At 39.1% G+C, this 16,801-nt stretch overlaps 1 protein-coding gene across 2 annotated transcripts in view; it reads left to right on the top strand.

Annotated features, from left to right (window-relative positions):
• Positions 1 to 16,801, top strand: part of ADAMTS18 (ADAM metallopeptidase with thrombospondin type 1 motif 18) — a 154,940-nt gene that overhangs the window by 126,093 nt on the left and 12,046 nt on the right. For both annotated transcript variants that reach the window (XM_034940764.3, XM_034940765.4), the window contains 3 exons: positions 10,480 to 10,621; positions 13,479 to 13,605; positions 15,792 to 15,996. In XM_034940764.3, the coding sequence (XP_034796655.1) occupies positions 10,480 to 10,621; positions 13,479 to 13,605; positions 15,792 to 15,996 (474 nt within the window). The remainder of the gene's footprint in view (positions 1 to 10,479; positions 10,622 to 13,478; positions 13,606 to 15,791; positions 15,997 to 16,801) is intronic.

Here is a 16,801-nt window from a genome sequence, read left to right as displayed (position 1 = left end):
TGGATTGCTTGAGCATGGGTGTTTGAGACCAGCCTGGGAAACATGAAAAAACCCCCGTCTCCATGAGAATACAAAAATTAGCTGGGAGTTGTGGTGCATGCTGCTAGTCCTAGCTATTCCAGAGGCTGAGGAGGGAGGATCCCTTGAACCCAGGAGGCTGAGACTGCAGTAAGCTGTGATTGTGCCACTGTACTCCAGCCTGGGCAACAGAGACCCTGTCTCCAAAAAAAAAGAAAAAAAGATTAAGACATAAATCTTGTCACCAAAACTTTACAGCCTTAAGTCTTTAAATAATGTAAAAAACAAGCGTTGGTACGTGGATTCCATTCTTCTGGGAAGCAACATGGGTTAGACAAGAAGCATCTGCATAAATAGCTGGGATATAGGTTGCTCTGCTACAAACTATGTGACTTTGGAAAAATCACTGAAATGATCAGGGTCCCAGTTTCCTCATTTCAGAAATGATTTCCCCAGACTGAACTAATGTCTTCCACTGTGTCTATAGTACTGTCCTGAAGTACTTTTAGAGCACCCCCAAACCCTATGTTATCAGACAATGACTTATTTATACTTGTAGCTTCCACAATTGGCACAGTGTCTGGAACATCGTGGGATGTTTAAGAAAATGTATGGAGTTAACAACATCCAGTGATAAAATTCATTCGTTGCAATCTTCTTTCAAATTGAAAAATTTTACATGGAAGCAAAACATAAAAGGAGAGCTTCTTTCACTGAAGCCAGGAGTGAAGGGACCAGAACCCAGCCTGTCCTTACCCCATTTCCGCACTGAAATCCTCTGAAGATCCCCAGGCTTCTGTAACACACATTTTAAAAACCACTGTATCTGATCATCTCTTGAGACTGGCCTTGACAACCACATGGTTTAAAGTTAAGTACAGCAAATAGCATTTAAAGTAATGAAATTTGATCTCCTAAAATGCATTTGAGGAACCAATGTGCTTCCTAAAACACTTGCTTTCCTGAAGTGAATAACTTACACCTAGGAAGTCACTGACCAGTTAGTTCACAGTGGACTTACCTCAATCTAGATGAATAGCAATTTACCCTTTCAAGGTGTTGAGTTTGCCAATCATTCCACTTATTTCTTGATGTTTTGTAGTACAAGGCAGGATAATGTGATCCTGGAAATAATTGACTGCTGTCAGTTAACCCCAAGAAATAAGTGCATGGTTTGATGCCAAATAAAAGTGTCTTCTGCTTCTGGTTATTTTTATATGTCAAAACTTTATAGGATGTCTTCCTGGGAAGCTAAAAATTTAAGCTAAATAGAAAACAGACCTTCACTTTTATCACTAAGTCACATGCCAGTCCAATTTTAAAATGCAGTGTGTATTACAGACATCCGTTCTCCTTGGGTCCTTGGTTCTAGATGGTTTCAACATGTGCAACAGGTGGATGACAATTTATACAGTGCTGGCCCCATTGATTTCCTTGGTGTCAAAGGGATATACCTCAGGGTAATCAAGGATTTGTATGATTGTCTTAGGTCTTAAATTTTTTAGGCATTATTTAAATCAATCAAGTTTTTGATCTTGAAATACGTACACATATATGCATATAAGTGACTTGGAGAAAAGGAGATAATTTTCTTGAGCATGTGTTATATTTCTGTATTTCCCAGAAAAAAAAAAACTAGCCAGCTACATGCACACATTAGCATAAAAATAAATATTGATTTGGCAGTCACATAGTTTCTGAGATCACTATGAATATAGTTAATATAAAACTCGATAATTTCCAGGTATTTCAACTTATTTTCTACAACATAAGTCTGGCATAAAGACTAAGGAATCTCTCACTGAACTAGTGTACTTGTTAGTCATCCAGAAGATTTAAAAGTTAGCTTTTATTTTAATAGAGTTTAGGATATTATGTATCAGTGACTGCATTATGTTTATTTTATTGGGTTTGGGAATACTGAGAAAAACTAAATCTATTTTAATTCTCCACCCCTGAATATCTAAATTAAGTGTGTGTGTTGTAAGAAATTAAATTTTCAAGTGATTGAATTGTGAAAACTGAAGATCAGAGTGAAACTTTACACAAGGCTTTGTTGACAGTTCATCTGAAGTAGATACATACATATGCTGGGCTTTTTGAGTATGCCTGAAAACAATGTTTTTCCATCTTGAGGTTTAGGTGTAGGTAATTTAAGGTCACTGACTTTGTCCTTTGTTTAAGCAATATGGAAAAGGCCTGTTTCATACACAGTTTTAGGAGACCTTGGCAATAAGGATTAAAATGTACACAAGTTTTTTTTTTTTCATGATTAGCTAAGGTATCCACTTAGAGATGACACATTCTCTAGAAGTGACTAGAGATGAGGTATCTTACTAGTTCATGCTCCTCCTTTCTCTCCTCTTCCTTTTCCCCCATTTCAATCTTTCTCTGTCTCTTTGTCTGTATCTGTCTCACACACATACACACACACAACAATGAATGAGTCACATTCTCTATCAAGCTGTCATGCAGTTGGAGTGGAGGTGAGGAAATTCATCATGAGTGTTTCATTATGAAGTAACTTCATCCCTGTCTGATAAACAAAGTGATTCAGTATGACATGATAATACAGGTTGCTATTGTATGGCTGAAATATGACCACCTGTGTTTTTACAGCATTCCTTTTTTAAAAAGTTTTAAAAAATAGAAAAGCTCTCGTTTACGTTAGGAATTTTTTTCTCTATGTTTAGCAGAAGAAGAGGGCGTTTAACTCTTTGAAAGCCCATTCCTAGTGTAATAAGGGAGAATCCTGAAGCTGAAAACGACAGCAGCCTTTCTCATGACAGTAAGTGAGAAATAGGTTAACCACAGCCTAGTTTCAAGGCAGGAAGAGACATCTAAAGAAAATTACTATAATAAACAACTTCCTGCACTCTTTGGCCAAAGGAGATGACAGGGTGGTGGGGACCAGGTGGACAGGCACATTGATCAATGAGATGACAGTGTGAGCACCACTGACGAAGTATTACCTTGTCATCCAGCTCCTTTGTGACCCTGCCTGCTGAATTCTCCCCAAGGTAAAGGGGCTGAAATGAGTAAGGAAGTGCCTCAAGATACAATCAGTGTAAGGGAAGGGAGATTAGCCAAGTAGCATGGACTGAGTGAAGACACAAGACACAAAAGAAGCAGAGAAGTAATGGAGAATTAATTCAGAACAGATGATAGAAAAGTCAGGCTTGAGAGGACGATTCAGAGGTACTTTTGCGATGGCACGTCATTTGTCTAGAGATTGCCATTTGCTATTTGAAGTGGGGGCCTCCAGTTAATTCATGGCAAATACTTTTGTGACGGGTTAGAGAACACTATTTCTCCCCACTACACTCTGAGGAATGTTGATGAGTTGAATTAGAACTGTAGTCAAGGTTCAATGTGTCAGCCCACACCTTTGAAGCTGCCTAACAGATGCGTTTCCAAATCCCTGATCAGGGTCTTTGTATTACTGTCTCTTGTCAAATTCAATCACTCACACATAATAGCAATGATGATACCTGGTCATGTTCTTCCAGCTTTGAAGCAAATAAGTCAAAGAAAATGGGCTGAATTCTAACATCACAAGTTTCCAAAAATCACATGAGCTTACAAAAACATGAATCCACACCACAAAACCATTCTTTCCGTGAGACACAGGAGTGTAAGGTGCAATTTGGGCTTTATCAAGAAAAGGCCAACCAATAAAGTCTATTATATTTCAGTTGTTAAAACAATGATTATAAATAAATCCAGGGGAAAATGGATTGAGGAGATCAAGTATTCTTAAATTAGATGCCAGTATGTTCAAGAAATAAAATTCTTAGGTTCAAACGCAGTGTCACAAAGTAAATGTCACAGCACACCAGGGAGGCCCAGTGTTGTCTTTCCAACGGTTAACACAGTTTTTAGAATTTTAAATTAGAATCCTGGGCTTGGTGTTTCAAAGCTTCAGAGGCAATGTTGTGAGAGTGAAGATGTGAGGTTTTAGGGTTAAACAAGACCAGAGACTTGAGTCCCATTGCTGTGACTTATTAGCTATGTGACTTTGAGTATTGGTTTATTAGTCTACACTATTGGAATTAATAGCACCTTCTTCTTAATGTCATTATCAATTTTAAATGAGATAATGCATGTACAATGCTTTGCCTGGCACATAATAAGCACTCAATAGGCATTGTTAATTTTAAAGCAATCGAATACATTATTGAGGACAGGAATTGAGTTTCCTAGCATGCATTAAATAAAAAGCTAGTCTTTAAAATTTATCCATAACCTTTATGGTAAAATGAGGACAACTTCTTGAAGAAGAAGGAAAAAAGAGGCCTTAAATAATGAAACAAATACAAAGCTGACTGAAGGAATTTTAAAAAGTCTTAACATTAAAAATTAAAAGTGGGGACTAAAGAAAGAGAATCATTTACCCGTGATTATTGAAGATATCCTTTGTTTTAATTTTATGTGCCTTAAACAGAAACTGCATCCCCTTCCTTCAGAGAGTTGTTGGTAGATTCCAGCTCCTGTCTGTGGTTTTCCAACTTAAGAAGCTGTAAATTTTATAACTCTGCACCCTGCGGTTAGAGCTGCTGAGTGTTGTGTCTGAAGTCAGGTGGTTTGTGTGTTAAAGGTAGACATTAAACATCTCTATGGAGGACCTGGAAGCATTTAAGGAGGTTGCTTGCCAGCTGTAAATTAGAGACTCCATGCCAGTTGGCTGGAAAATTCTCTGGACTAAGTCCAGTTAAGTAGATTGAATCACTGGCGGTCTTTCCAAATTTGTGCATTTAACAGCTTGGCTATACACTCCGACATGCGGCACGGGGTTGTAAGCAATGGCATTATTGTGATGTGGTGCCATTACGGGAGGGATGCGGTGCTCCTGTACCCTGAGCGTGTTTGTGTTCTCCAGGAATGCTGAGAAAAGCAATGGACTACTCTTGACATGGTCACCGAAAATGTTTTAAAATGTGAACAATGGGAATGATCATTTTCAAGTTACATATTGCCCAAGGTGTGTTCCCTGGCATTCGTAGAGGAAGTTAGCATCTTAGGTGGTTCTATGCACACCTCTCCAGGGTTGTCCTGTTTCCCCACATCAGTGGGAGAGGCTGTCTGTGGTTTGGTTGATGGTGATGGACACACTAAAGCACGTGCTGAGATATAATCAAGGCCACCAAATTGGGGGCTGTATTCTCCAACCATGAAATGAGAGAGAAGTCATTGTCAGATTGCAGGGTCATTTAGAATTTGAAATTTTTTAAATTGTGTCTTAAAACTGATCAAGGTGAGAAAACCTGGATTTAGCTGGGCAGGGCTAGCTTCATGGGCATGGGACCTGCCCAGCTGCAGAGGACGTTGTGCTTAGAAGGGCCCTGTGGTTTAATGCTTCACTGTCACTGTCTTGAAATTCTTAATTTTTTCAAACAATGACTGTTGAATTTTCATTTTGCACTGCGCTTTATAAATTATGTAGCAGTTTTTGAGGGTGGATTTGATTTAAGAAAATTCTGATGTTTTTTTAAGAACAGGGTGAAAGAGAAACTTTCCCACAGAGATTCTATGAGACAAGTGGACAATAATCTCCAAAGGTTTAAGTATTTGCAGGCATCAAACAGTAAGAGATAAGAGGATTTCTAGGATACTCTTGGTCACTGTTCTTCTCAGCACAGGATAAAGATGGGGGCAAAGAGCATCTTACTTATTGAGAAGCAAATAATATACTACAATTGGCACATACTTATCTTTTATATATTTGGTCTTGGTACTTATTTGTTTAAGTTTTTACTTCCTTTACAAGGCCTTTATGAGCTGATGTTAAGTAAATTCTTACATCAGCTTTCTGCTGGTTTGTACAAATATTGTCTTTCAGTCTACATGATAACACATTGAACTCTGCATGTGAATTTATAGCTACACAGACATTAAAGGCAAACCTTGAGTCATTTGATTTTTGTAAAGTTAAGAGGCCTTCATTTATGTATTCATTGAATGCATTAATATGTTAAGGAAATAAACTATAAACAATATGCTCTATATGCTACTGGCCATAAAACTGTAATAGTAACACACATACACAGGCATACAAATAGCTACTATGTATTTTATGAATTAATTTAAAGCTGCACATTCCTAAGAACATGTACAGCAAATTGTGTAAGTTATTTCTCTTTTTCTTTTGGCCAGATACATGAGTTTTGTATTACCATGATATTATGAAATGGATTTGTTCCCTTACTGTTGTTTAATATTCTGATCATTGCTGGTCTTACCTTTAGTTCAAGGATTTTACTTTGCTGAGGATCCTCATTTTCAAGTTTAGGAAAAGGGATGTGGGAAACACAGTGTAACAGTTTGTCTTTTTCAGAGGGGGAATAGAAATCTTCAAAGAAAACAGAAGTATTTGATTGTTTTTGTTTTTGAGACAGTGTCTCACTCTATGGCCCAGGCTGGAGTGCAGTGGTGTGACTATAGCTCACTGCAGCTTCCAACTCCTGAGCTCAAGCAGTCCCCTGTCTCCGCCTCCCAAGTAGCTGGGACTATAGGCACACAGTACAACACCTAGCTAGTTTTTTAAAATTTTATTTTAGAAATGGGGTCTTGCTGTGTTGCCCAGGCTGATATTGAACTTCTGAGCTCAAAAGATCCTCCTGCCTCAGCTTCCCAAAGTGCCTGGCCAGAAACTCAAATTTTGTTGCTTTGTGCCTTCTTTGCTGTAATCATCACCAAGATTTGTTATTAATAAGTGATAGCTACAAAGCTTCTTTAGATGATAATGTGATTTCCTCCCCCACCTCAGATTTACTAAAACATTTGAATTCCTTTTATAGGATCTGTAGCATTTGATTTTTTGAGATGGAGTGTTGCTCTGTTGCCCAGGCTGGAGGGCAGTTGGGCGATCTCGGCTCACTGCAAGCTCCGCCTCCTGAGTTCACGTCGTTCTCCTGCCTCAGCCTCCCGAGTAGGTGGGACTACAAGTGCCCACCACCAGGCCTGGCTTATTTTTTAATATTTTTAGTAGAGATGAGGTTTCACCATGTTAGGATGGTCTCGATCTCCTAACCTCGTGATCCACCCACCTTGGCCTCCCAAAGTACTGGGATTACAGGCGTGAGCCACCACGTCCGGCCCTAGCACTTGATTTTTAACCCAAGTAACTGTGACTGTGTTTTTTTAATATATGAATCTGTCTCATCTTCTCCAGTGGGGGATATCACTTCTCCTCCTCTTGAAAGTCATTTTTTTTTTTATTGTCTTGACCGTGGAGGTCACAAGAGACATGATGGTGGCTTAGATCAGGGCAGGAGCAACAACATATGAGGTAGTAAGATATGAGAGAGGGTAAAAGTTAAAGTAACACCATTTCTGATCTATTAAATGTGAGTGTCAGAAAAAGGGAAGACTAAAATGGCTCCAAGTTTTTATTTTGGCCTAAACAACTGGAAGGGTATTGCCTATGAGCAGCCTTTCAGGGAGAGGCAGAAAAAAAGTTAGACATTGATATACTTTTAAGCATTCAAGTGGAGATGCCAAGTAGACAATGTAGTATGGAAGATGGGTGTCAGAGGCGGGGTGTCATCCGTAGCCATGCATCCAGTATGGTAGCCATTAGTCACACATGGTTATTTAAATTTAAATTAAAAGGCTTTTGACTTCAACCACACGAGTGCATTTCAAGCGCTCAGTAGCCATATGTGGGGCAACTACGGTGGTCACATCCTGGTGGAGATGAGGGGAGATGGAATCAGTGTGTAGTAAAGAACTTGGACTTGGAGCCAGGACAGGGCATCCTGAGTGACAGCAGCGGAGGAAGAGGAGGATACGGATACAGACACAGAGAAACATTTGACAATGGGAGATTGTGTGAGTTCCCTTCTTGTGGGTTGCATTGATAATTTTTTATGGTTGGCTTGAGTGAAGGTCTGGGGAAGCTTGACATGTGGTTGTTTTTGCTTAATACTGGTGACACTTTTATCATCACAGTCTTTTTCTTAAACACATTTTTTTTTCTTGAACACATCCTGCTGTTCACAGCAACATTTAAAAATGTTTTGCAGTTAAACCACAGGCCATGTATGGCTTAGGCTGTATAATCTGTCTAAAAGGTGAAAGGGGCATATATTTCAAATGTCTGTTGAAAATCTGTCAAACTGCTTTTTTAATCAGCAGAACTTAAGTCCTAGAAGCTCAAAAGGCAAGAACTAATGTTCTTTTATATTTTCTTTGCGTTTTTATTGGGGATCTGTTCCCCTATGGCAGAAAATATTAGGATCTAGTTTGAATGGGAGGAATGGGGTGATACTAGAAAGTGCAGTTGAGTAAGTTAATTTCTTTCTGTATAGCATTTATACTTAAGCTTGCCCCTACTATGTGCGTATGTGTGTGATGCGACCTCTTTGTACTGCAATACCATTCTGCCTTGTGGGCCTCAGCGCACCATAACTCTTATGCATTGCACTCACATTGTATTGCCACACAAGTAAATACGGTACAGTGCGTAATTTTCTCTGGTACAAGGTCTCTGCATTTTTGTTGCATAAAAAAAAAAGCAAAATAAGTGCTACATTTGAAATACTGCTTTAACCGAATATGAAATTGAATTATTAACCAGCATCAGGGTCATCTTCTGAATGCAAAACTGCTCTCACAATTCTAGTTAGACCATGAATAAAACTGTAAAGTTTCTGTATTTACTTAATATCAGATGAAAACATTAACAGAAACACTGCAGGAAAGCATACTATTTATTCAAAAATACTGTGGAAATAAGGAAAGCATAGTATTTATTCAACATGTGTGAAATGTTGTGTCAAGTTGAACACAGGATTCCAAGAACAGCTGTATGACTTATCTGCGAAAGTTAAAAAAAAAAAAAAAAAAAAAAGTAAAGACTAGAAAGATCTTCAAAACTAAAAGACCCCTAAGACTTTGATTTCGAGATTTTTTTTATTGGCAACTGATAATTGGGCATTTGTTCATGTAATGGTACTACCTGTTGTGTTTTGTATTGATTTGGTTTTGGATGGGGGAACACAGATCCATCTATTAACATTTGATTATTTCTAGGAGGCATCAAGATTTGTTTTGTTGCTCTACAAACTGATGTGTACACCATGGAATCTTAAGATCTTAAGAGTCAGTCATAATACTCCTGGAGACATTTAAGCCAGTAGCAAAATAGAAGTCATTTTGTACCATCCTAAAGAGTGATCTGGTGAAATGAAGGGCCTTGAACAGCTGCCACCCACCAAACTCTAATGGAGGTGGGATCCCACCAGAGGGAGATAGAGCCAGGGGTTCCTATTTTTAACTGGCAATCAGCTTTGCCTCTTGGGCATGAATGCCCAGTTCTAGTGGTAAAGAATTTTCCACAAGATTCATGGAGTGGGAAAGAACCAGCTATTTATATTCATGCTTTCAGCTTGGAAAAGAAAAAAGAAGAAAGAGGAGTAGTTAAGAGGGCATTAAGAAGGCAGACAGATATGTTTCCTACATCAAAAACAAGGTGATACATTGCATTGTGTAGGCACATTTTGGTTGGTGGCTTTACTTAAGCTCAGTCCCTAGTCACTTGTGTGATCTTGCACAAGTTCTTTCTCTCCAGTTTTTTTTTTTCAATGAAAATATAGGCAGCTACATTATAGAGTTGTTAGAAGAATGTTTTATGATGCATTAAGAATGGCTGCAGAGTGCTTGGCACTTGGGAAGTGCCCAATATGTGATTGCTCTTATTTTAGTAGTCAGACTTTATGGGATCAGATTTATCCTAAGTTGTTGCCTTTTTGGAGGTTAAGTCTATTCTAATGCATGTATTCCAATTGCTGATTCTGAACATGTTTCTTTTCTTCTTACCTGCTCATCCTAGCACACAGTTAACAAATTCTCTTTGGGAAAATTTTCTATGGAAAGTATATTAGAAACACATTTGGATTCTGAAGTTGATGATAGCAACTCTAAGTGGGGTATTCTGTGGGTTTTGGAGTGTTTCCCTTGTTTCAACTTCCACTAGCACCCAGGAGAGAGCTTGTAAATTGTGACCTAAGATAGATCATAAAAATATATATATGTAGATTCAGTTTTAACTATTTTCTGTAGGGTACGACTATGTGTGTTCACCATGCTAGGTTTTTAAGTTAGGGTTTAGACCCAACAGTATAACCTTTCTTTCTTCATTATGATACATATACGTGTGTGAGTGTGTGTGTGTGTGTGTATGTATGTGTTTGTGTATATGTTATGGGCTTATGGCAAATGTCAATCGTGTTTTGCTCTTTAGCATCTACCTAAATCACAGTTTTGATAACATGAAGGTACACATTTTAAAGTGTCCTGGGAAAACTTTAAGTCAACATAAAACATACTTGGGAACAATGAAGTATACCAATGTTAAGGTCAAAATGTCATGTAAATATCTTTAAAATGTTCAGTAAGATTTCTGGAATTCCAGGGTCTGACCTGTATCTTGATCTCTGATTTTTATCTTACACTGTCCAGATTCTGATGCAAGGCAAAAATCCAGGGATAGCTTGGAAGTATGCACTTCCCAAGGTCATGAATGGAACTCCACCAGCCACAAAAAGACCTGCCTATGCCTGGAGTATCGTGCAGTCAGAGTGCTCCGTCTCCTGTGGTGGAGGTAGATGATTTTCTCATTCTGTCTCCAAAGTCTGTCTCTCTTACAGACTTTGGAGTGAAAGGTTCTTTCACTCCAGGCGTCTTTAACATAATGTGGTTTAAATAAGCCACCCAAGAACTGTCTTTTATGAGAACCATCACCATAAAAGCAAATATTATGGCATTAGTTAAGGGTTTTCCTATGTGGTAAGGAATCAACTCTCACAAAGCTCAAATCAACCACAACCAAGGCTCAAAAGTTACACATCTAAAACTTATAGGAAAAACATAAAATATATTGAATTATTTACAAATAGAAGCATATTTATATTATATATATATATGTTTAATTTTCAGCTTTTAGTTTCCGCCAATCTTGGCTTTTCTGTCATTATAAACCTTCCATTTGGAAGTTATAAAAGCTAGGGTCAAGGCAAGTGAGGACGCATACATGGCAAACTTAAGATGTCTATCTGAAACATGGATATCCCCTCAGGGGTAAGGTCAGCAAAGGTTCTCTCACTAGAGGAATGGATTAAATCTGAGACAACCCTTGGAATGAAGGAACAACAGCAACCATCTACTCGGTGAGTAGAAGGAAGGCATTTTATTTAGATGTGAACAATGTCACATATTTGGGGGTTAAACAATTGTCACACTTGCCCATTTGGGAGGAAGAACAAGTGCCCCAAAATAAGTTCCTGAAACCAAAGCATGAATGTTGATCTCTCATTTCCTATTATTCAGAGCACCTGGTGACAGTGAGACTTCCTACTGGTTCCATCCCACTAAGCATAATAAGGCTTAGAATCAGAGACAGAGCAAAGATACAGAAAATGAAGAAATTCTTATATCTGAAAGGCCTATCTGTAGGTCCATGCTAATTGACAAAATATGAAAAAATACTTTTTTAGGATACATATATAAAATAATTAAAAGGTAATACATTTTCTAGTAATACACATTTTAAAGGCAATTGGCTATTAAGAAGAAAGGTAATCCCCATAATTTGTAAACAGGCAATAGCCAATGTTAATATTTTGATCTATATCATTTTTTTCCCTATGCACATGTAAGCAAACATGTGTTTGACAGACCCACATACCATGAGTATCATTTTGTATCCCTCTGTACTGAAATCATGTTATAGACATCTCTTCACACTGTTTCATTTAGTCACAGATTATGAGGTCTTTCTGATATCCAGTGTTTCTTGAGAACATTTCCAATAGCTTTTTGGTATTCCAGGGAGAGCACAGTGCCTTGGGAAGGAGAGAAGTTTGATTTGCTTTCCATTTACAGAAACTAAATCCAGCCAAGAAGAGGATGCAGAGGAAGCCAGTTGTGAAATTCTTGCCTTGCCCTGCCTTAGCAACCCCTTCGCATGACTCACAGACCCTGGTGTGTCCTGTGTCCAAGAGAAAAAGAATTCAGATGAATAAGTCCTATTAAAGTCAACGGTTAACTTCAAGGAATGTTGATTTTTTGTTTTTGTTCTTTTTTCTTTTTTTGAGATAGAGTCTCACTCTGTCACCCAGGCTGGAATGCAGTGGCACAATTATGGCTCACTGCTGCCTTGACCTCTGGGGCTCAAGCGATCCTCCTACCTCACCATCCCAAGTAGCTTGGACTGCAGGTGCCTGCCACTATGGCTGGCCCGTTTTTTTCTTTTTTATAGAGATGGGGTTTCACCATGTTGCCCAGGCTGGTCTCAAACTCCTGGCCTCAAGCAATCCGCCTTCCTTGACCTCCCAAAGTGCTGGGATTATCAGTGTGAGCCACCATGCCCGGCCTTGATGTGGTTTTCATAAGTGCCTCCTGAAAGCAAACCTGCTTCAGCCCCAGGAGCTGGACTAACTGCTAATCATTATAGCAGGAGTGACTTATTCTTTCTCAGATTATATTTGAAGACAAAGTTCCAATGTAAATAAAAAACACAATTCAAAGGGGAGGCAGCATCTCTATTTGGGGAACTAAAAAATACAATTATTCACACGTTTTTTAAAAAATATATGCCCCTGATAAGAAGTCCTGAAATTAATTTTGAAAGCAAGGCAGTGGGATGCCACTAAGGAAGCAGAAGCAGAGGCTGGGTGCAGTGGCTCATGACTATAATACCAGCACTTTGGGGGCTGAGGCCGGTGAATCACTGAGGTCAGGAGTTCAAGACCAGCCTGACTAACATGGCCATCTCTACTAAAAATACAAAAATTAGCTGGGTATGGTGTCACACACCTGTAATCCCAGCTATCTGGGAGGCTGAGGCAGGAGAATCGCTTGAACCCGGGAGGCAGAGGTTGCAGTGAGCCAAGATCACGCCACTGCACTCCAGCCTGGGCGACAGAACAAGACTCCATCTCAAAAAAAAAAAAAAAAAAAAAAAAGCAAAAGCAGAGCCCTGGCTGATAGGTTTTAATACATATTTAGTGAGTTCTACTCTTTGCTTTTATGTGCCCCATGCTCTTAGGAAGTGTGAGATATTTCATGTTAAGGCAAAATCTTAGGGTTTCCATATATAACTCACTAATGGTTTTTCTTTGAAGAACATTCATCTGATAATAGTTTGCCTGGGATGTTACCCTTTATAGTCATTCTGTTTTCAAAAGGTTGTATTTATCACTTTATGGTTCTAGTATCCACATCAGTCTTGAAAACCAATAATCTACATGTTACAATTATTAAAATATAAAATATTTTAGGGAGGGGAATGGAATTCAAATTAGTTGCAAATTTCATCAAAAGGAGGCGCTTCCACAAAATATTTGGATTCCATATCTGAAATAAAATATCACAATGCTGGTAAATCAGAAGCTAAACTTAGAACCAAATTGAAATAATAATCTGTAATTTTCACTTTGTCACTTCTGATGTCTTACCAGGTTACATAAATGTAAAGGCCATTTGCTTGCGAGATCAAAATACTCAAGTCAATTCCTCATTCTGCAGTGCAAAAACCAAGCCAGTAACTGAGCCCAAAATCTGCAACGCTTTCTCCTGCCCGGCTTAGTAAGTCATTTGGAAATGTCTTTTTGTTTAGTTTTGTACTTGTATGCCTTCATTGTTGTTATGAGATGATGAAAGCCCACTGTGAATACTGCTAATGGAAAGTTATTCAAAGGTAGACGCAATACTTTAAAAAGTAATAGAAGATGATGAGCTAGGCGTGGTGGCACGTGTGTGGTCCCAGCTACTTGGGAGGCTGAAGAGGGAAGATCAGTTGAACCCAGGAGTTCCAGGCTCCAGTGAGGCATGATTGTGCCACTTACATATTAGTCTGGGTGAAAGAGTGAGATCTTGTCTCTAAAAGAAATTTTTTTTAAAAAGATGGTTGAAGTTTAAATTTGAGTTGAAAAATACAAATTTACTTTTGGTACTCACTTGACTTTGGCTTGATAGCCAGGAATAAATTTACTGGCTATTTAAAAGCAAGCTTGCTTGGGATATGAAGGCATCTTTTTTTTTGGAGGGGAGGAGGAACAAGGAGTCTCACTCTGTTGCCCAGGCTGGAGTACAGTGGCCTCATGATAGCTCACTGCCACCTCTGCCTACTGGATTCAAGCAATTATTGTGCCTCAGCCACCTTAGTAGCTGGGATTACAGGTGCACGTCACCACACCTGGCTAATTGTTGTATTTTTAGTAGAGACCGGGTTTTGCCATGTTGGCCAGGCTGGCCTCAAGTGATCTGCCTGTTTTCAGCATCCCAAAGTTCTGGCATTACAGGCGTGAGGTGCTTTTTTCTTTTAACCTTTGCATAGGGATTCCTCTTCTCTGAATGGAATAAGACAGATATTTAAATAACACAGAATCCTAAATTAGTTCAATTTGCGTGCGGTTCTGTGCCTAACTTTTTTGTAAATGGTCCAAGAATTTAAAAATCATAATATTATGCAGGCCATGAAACCCCAAATGCAAAATTACACAGTAGCAAGACACAAAATAAAAAGAATGGGGTATAGGCCAAGTGGTAACTCCACCGCTGATGATGGCAGCCTTGGAGGGGCTCAGTGAGTTTGTTCTTGGATTGACTTTAGCCACACTATTGTTTGAAGACTAATTTTAAGTAATCTTCCCAGTTAAAGGGAGTCTCTTTCATGTGATTTATCTTCTGCCAAATATATTTATATAAAATGGATGAGAGTTTCTTCTAAAGCAGTGTTGCATTCACCAGTGTTTTAGATCATCTTCATAAGTAGTGTTTGGTTTGTGGTGATGCAATCATATTACACAATCTTTATATATAAAGATGTGCGTATATGTGTGTGTATATATATATACACACACACACTATATATATATACACACACACACACACTTTTTTTTTCTTGTAAATAATAGTGCATTTGTCATAATCTGAGGCTGAGGCAGGAGAATCACTTGAGCCTGGGAGGCAGAGGTTGCAGTGAGCTGAGATCGTGCCATTGCACTCCAGCCTGGGCAACAAGAGCAAGACTCCATCTCAAAAACAAAAAAAGTTTCAATTGATAACCGTTCAAATATATACCAAGTCTCAGACAGATAGCTATTAAAAAAAACTGGTCTGGCAAATTTTAAAGAAAATGAAGGTAGGTATTTAACCTATCACTAAATTCAGGTGTAATCAGAAAAGTAATTTGGGGAAGTACCCACTTAAAAATATCCTCTGTGAGACCTTCTCTAAATGTACCCCTGTCTCCTGCACAAACCTCCCTCTCTTTCTTTCTCATTGATGACTCTTCCATGAGCCTCCTCATTGTATTCTATGTTGACTTCCGTTGCAGCACTTATCAGAAAGTACTGTCTTTATTTGTTCACATATCCACCTCTTTACTGTATTATAGGCTCCTTAATGGAAAGAAGTCTGCTGCCTTAATTTTTCTAATCCTAATGCTTAGGAGAGTCCCTGACACATAGTTAAAATCCCAACAAATTTGGCTCAATGAATTGTGCAGATTTTAAAGTGACATGGATTTCTTCTCATGCAGAGGCAGGAGTATATTTGTAGAACTGTGGGATGATTAAATGTGATTATTTATATCTCAATCACATTAGTATAAGCCTCTGGATCCCTCAAAGAACAATTAGAATAACTTATCTTATTGGTTCTGAAATTGATTCATGGCTTCCATAGGTGGTTTACCTTTCACAATAACTGCTTTGGAAGTTATCGTACAAAGTTTGACTTCATTGGTAATGTTTGTTTTGCACTGAAAGCTGGATGCCAGGTGAATGGAGTACATGCAGCAAGTCCTGTGCTGGAGGCCAGCAGAGCCGAAAGATCCAGTGTGTGCAAAAGAAGCCCTTCCAAAAGGAGGAAGCAGTGTTGCATTCTCTCTGTCCAGTGAGCACACCCACTCAGGTCCAAGCCTGCAACAGCCATGCCTGCCCTCCAGAATGGAGCCTTGGACCCTGGTCTCAGGTAACAGGAGAAAACTTGGGAGTTACTATTCTTGGTCCCCATGAAGGCAAAAGTACAGGTGTCTTTGCTCTCCACTGGGCTCTTGGCAGTTTACATGTTCATGGAAATCACCCTGAGTTCATGTGCCTGGGAATCTGCATTTTAACTAATGTTCTTTAGGAAATCTGAAGTTTTGGCACCCCTCTCCCAGAGCTTAGAATCCTCCTTAGAGGAACAGAAATTGGAGTGTGGGGGCCATTTAGGCCAGACTCGTGAGCACAGCTAGAAAGGATTCCAGTGTCAGAAGACCGGCTACGGAATTCTCCAAAGCAAATGGGAAATGTAAATACAAAGAATGAAGCATCGAAGAGATATTTAACTCTTGCTTCAATGTGCAAATACAAAGAATGAAGCATCGAAGAGATATTTAACTCTTGCTTCAATGGGAAAGAGGTGAAGTTAGAAGAATACAGAGAAAAGCAGGGCATAAAGTTTGCTATGGTCACAAATTGCCAGTGAAAGCCATAAAATTTTAAAGTTAGAAGGGACAGAGAGCTACCTGTCGTTCACAGCTCAGAATTCCCTCTAAAGCAAAGGTTCTCAACCGTGGGTAAGTTTGCCTACCAGGGGACATTTTGATGTCACAACTTGGGGAGATGAGTGCTCCTGGCATCTAGTGGGTAGAGGTGAATGTCCTACACAGCCCAGGCCAGCTCCTCACCACAAAGAATTATCTGATCCAAAATGTCAGTGGTGCTGAAGGGAAGAAGCCCTTCCCTACAGCCTCCCTTGCAGATGATAGCTCAACCGCTGCTCAATCACTGCT

Source organism: Pan paniscus, chromosome 18, assembly GCF_029289425.2.
Source record: "Pan paniscus chromosome 18, NHGRI_mPanPan1-v2.0_pri, whole genome shotgun sequence".
NCBI lineage: Eukaryota > Metazoa > Chordata > Mammalia > Primates > Hominidae > Pan > Pan paniscus.
The sequence above is the reverse complement of the archived record's forward strand: the minus strand, read 5'-3'. Positions and strand labels throughout refer to the sequence as shown.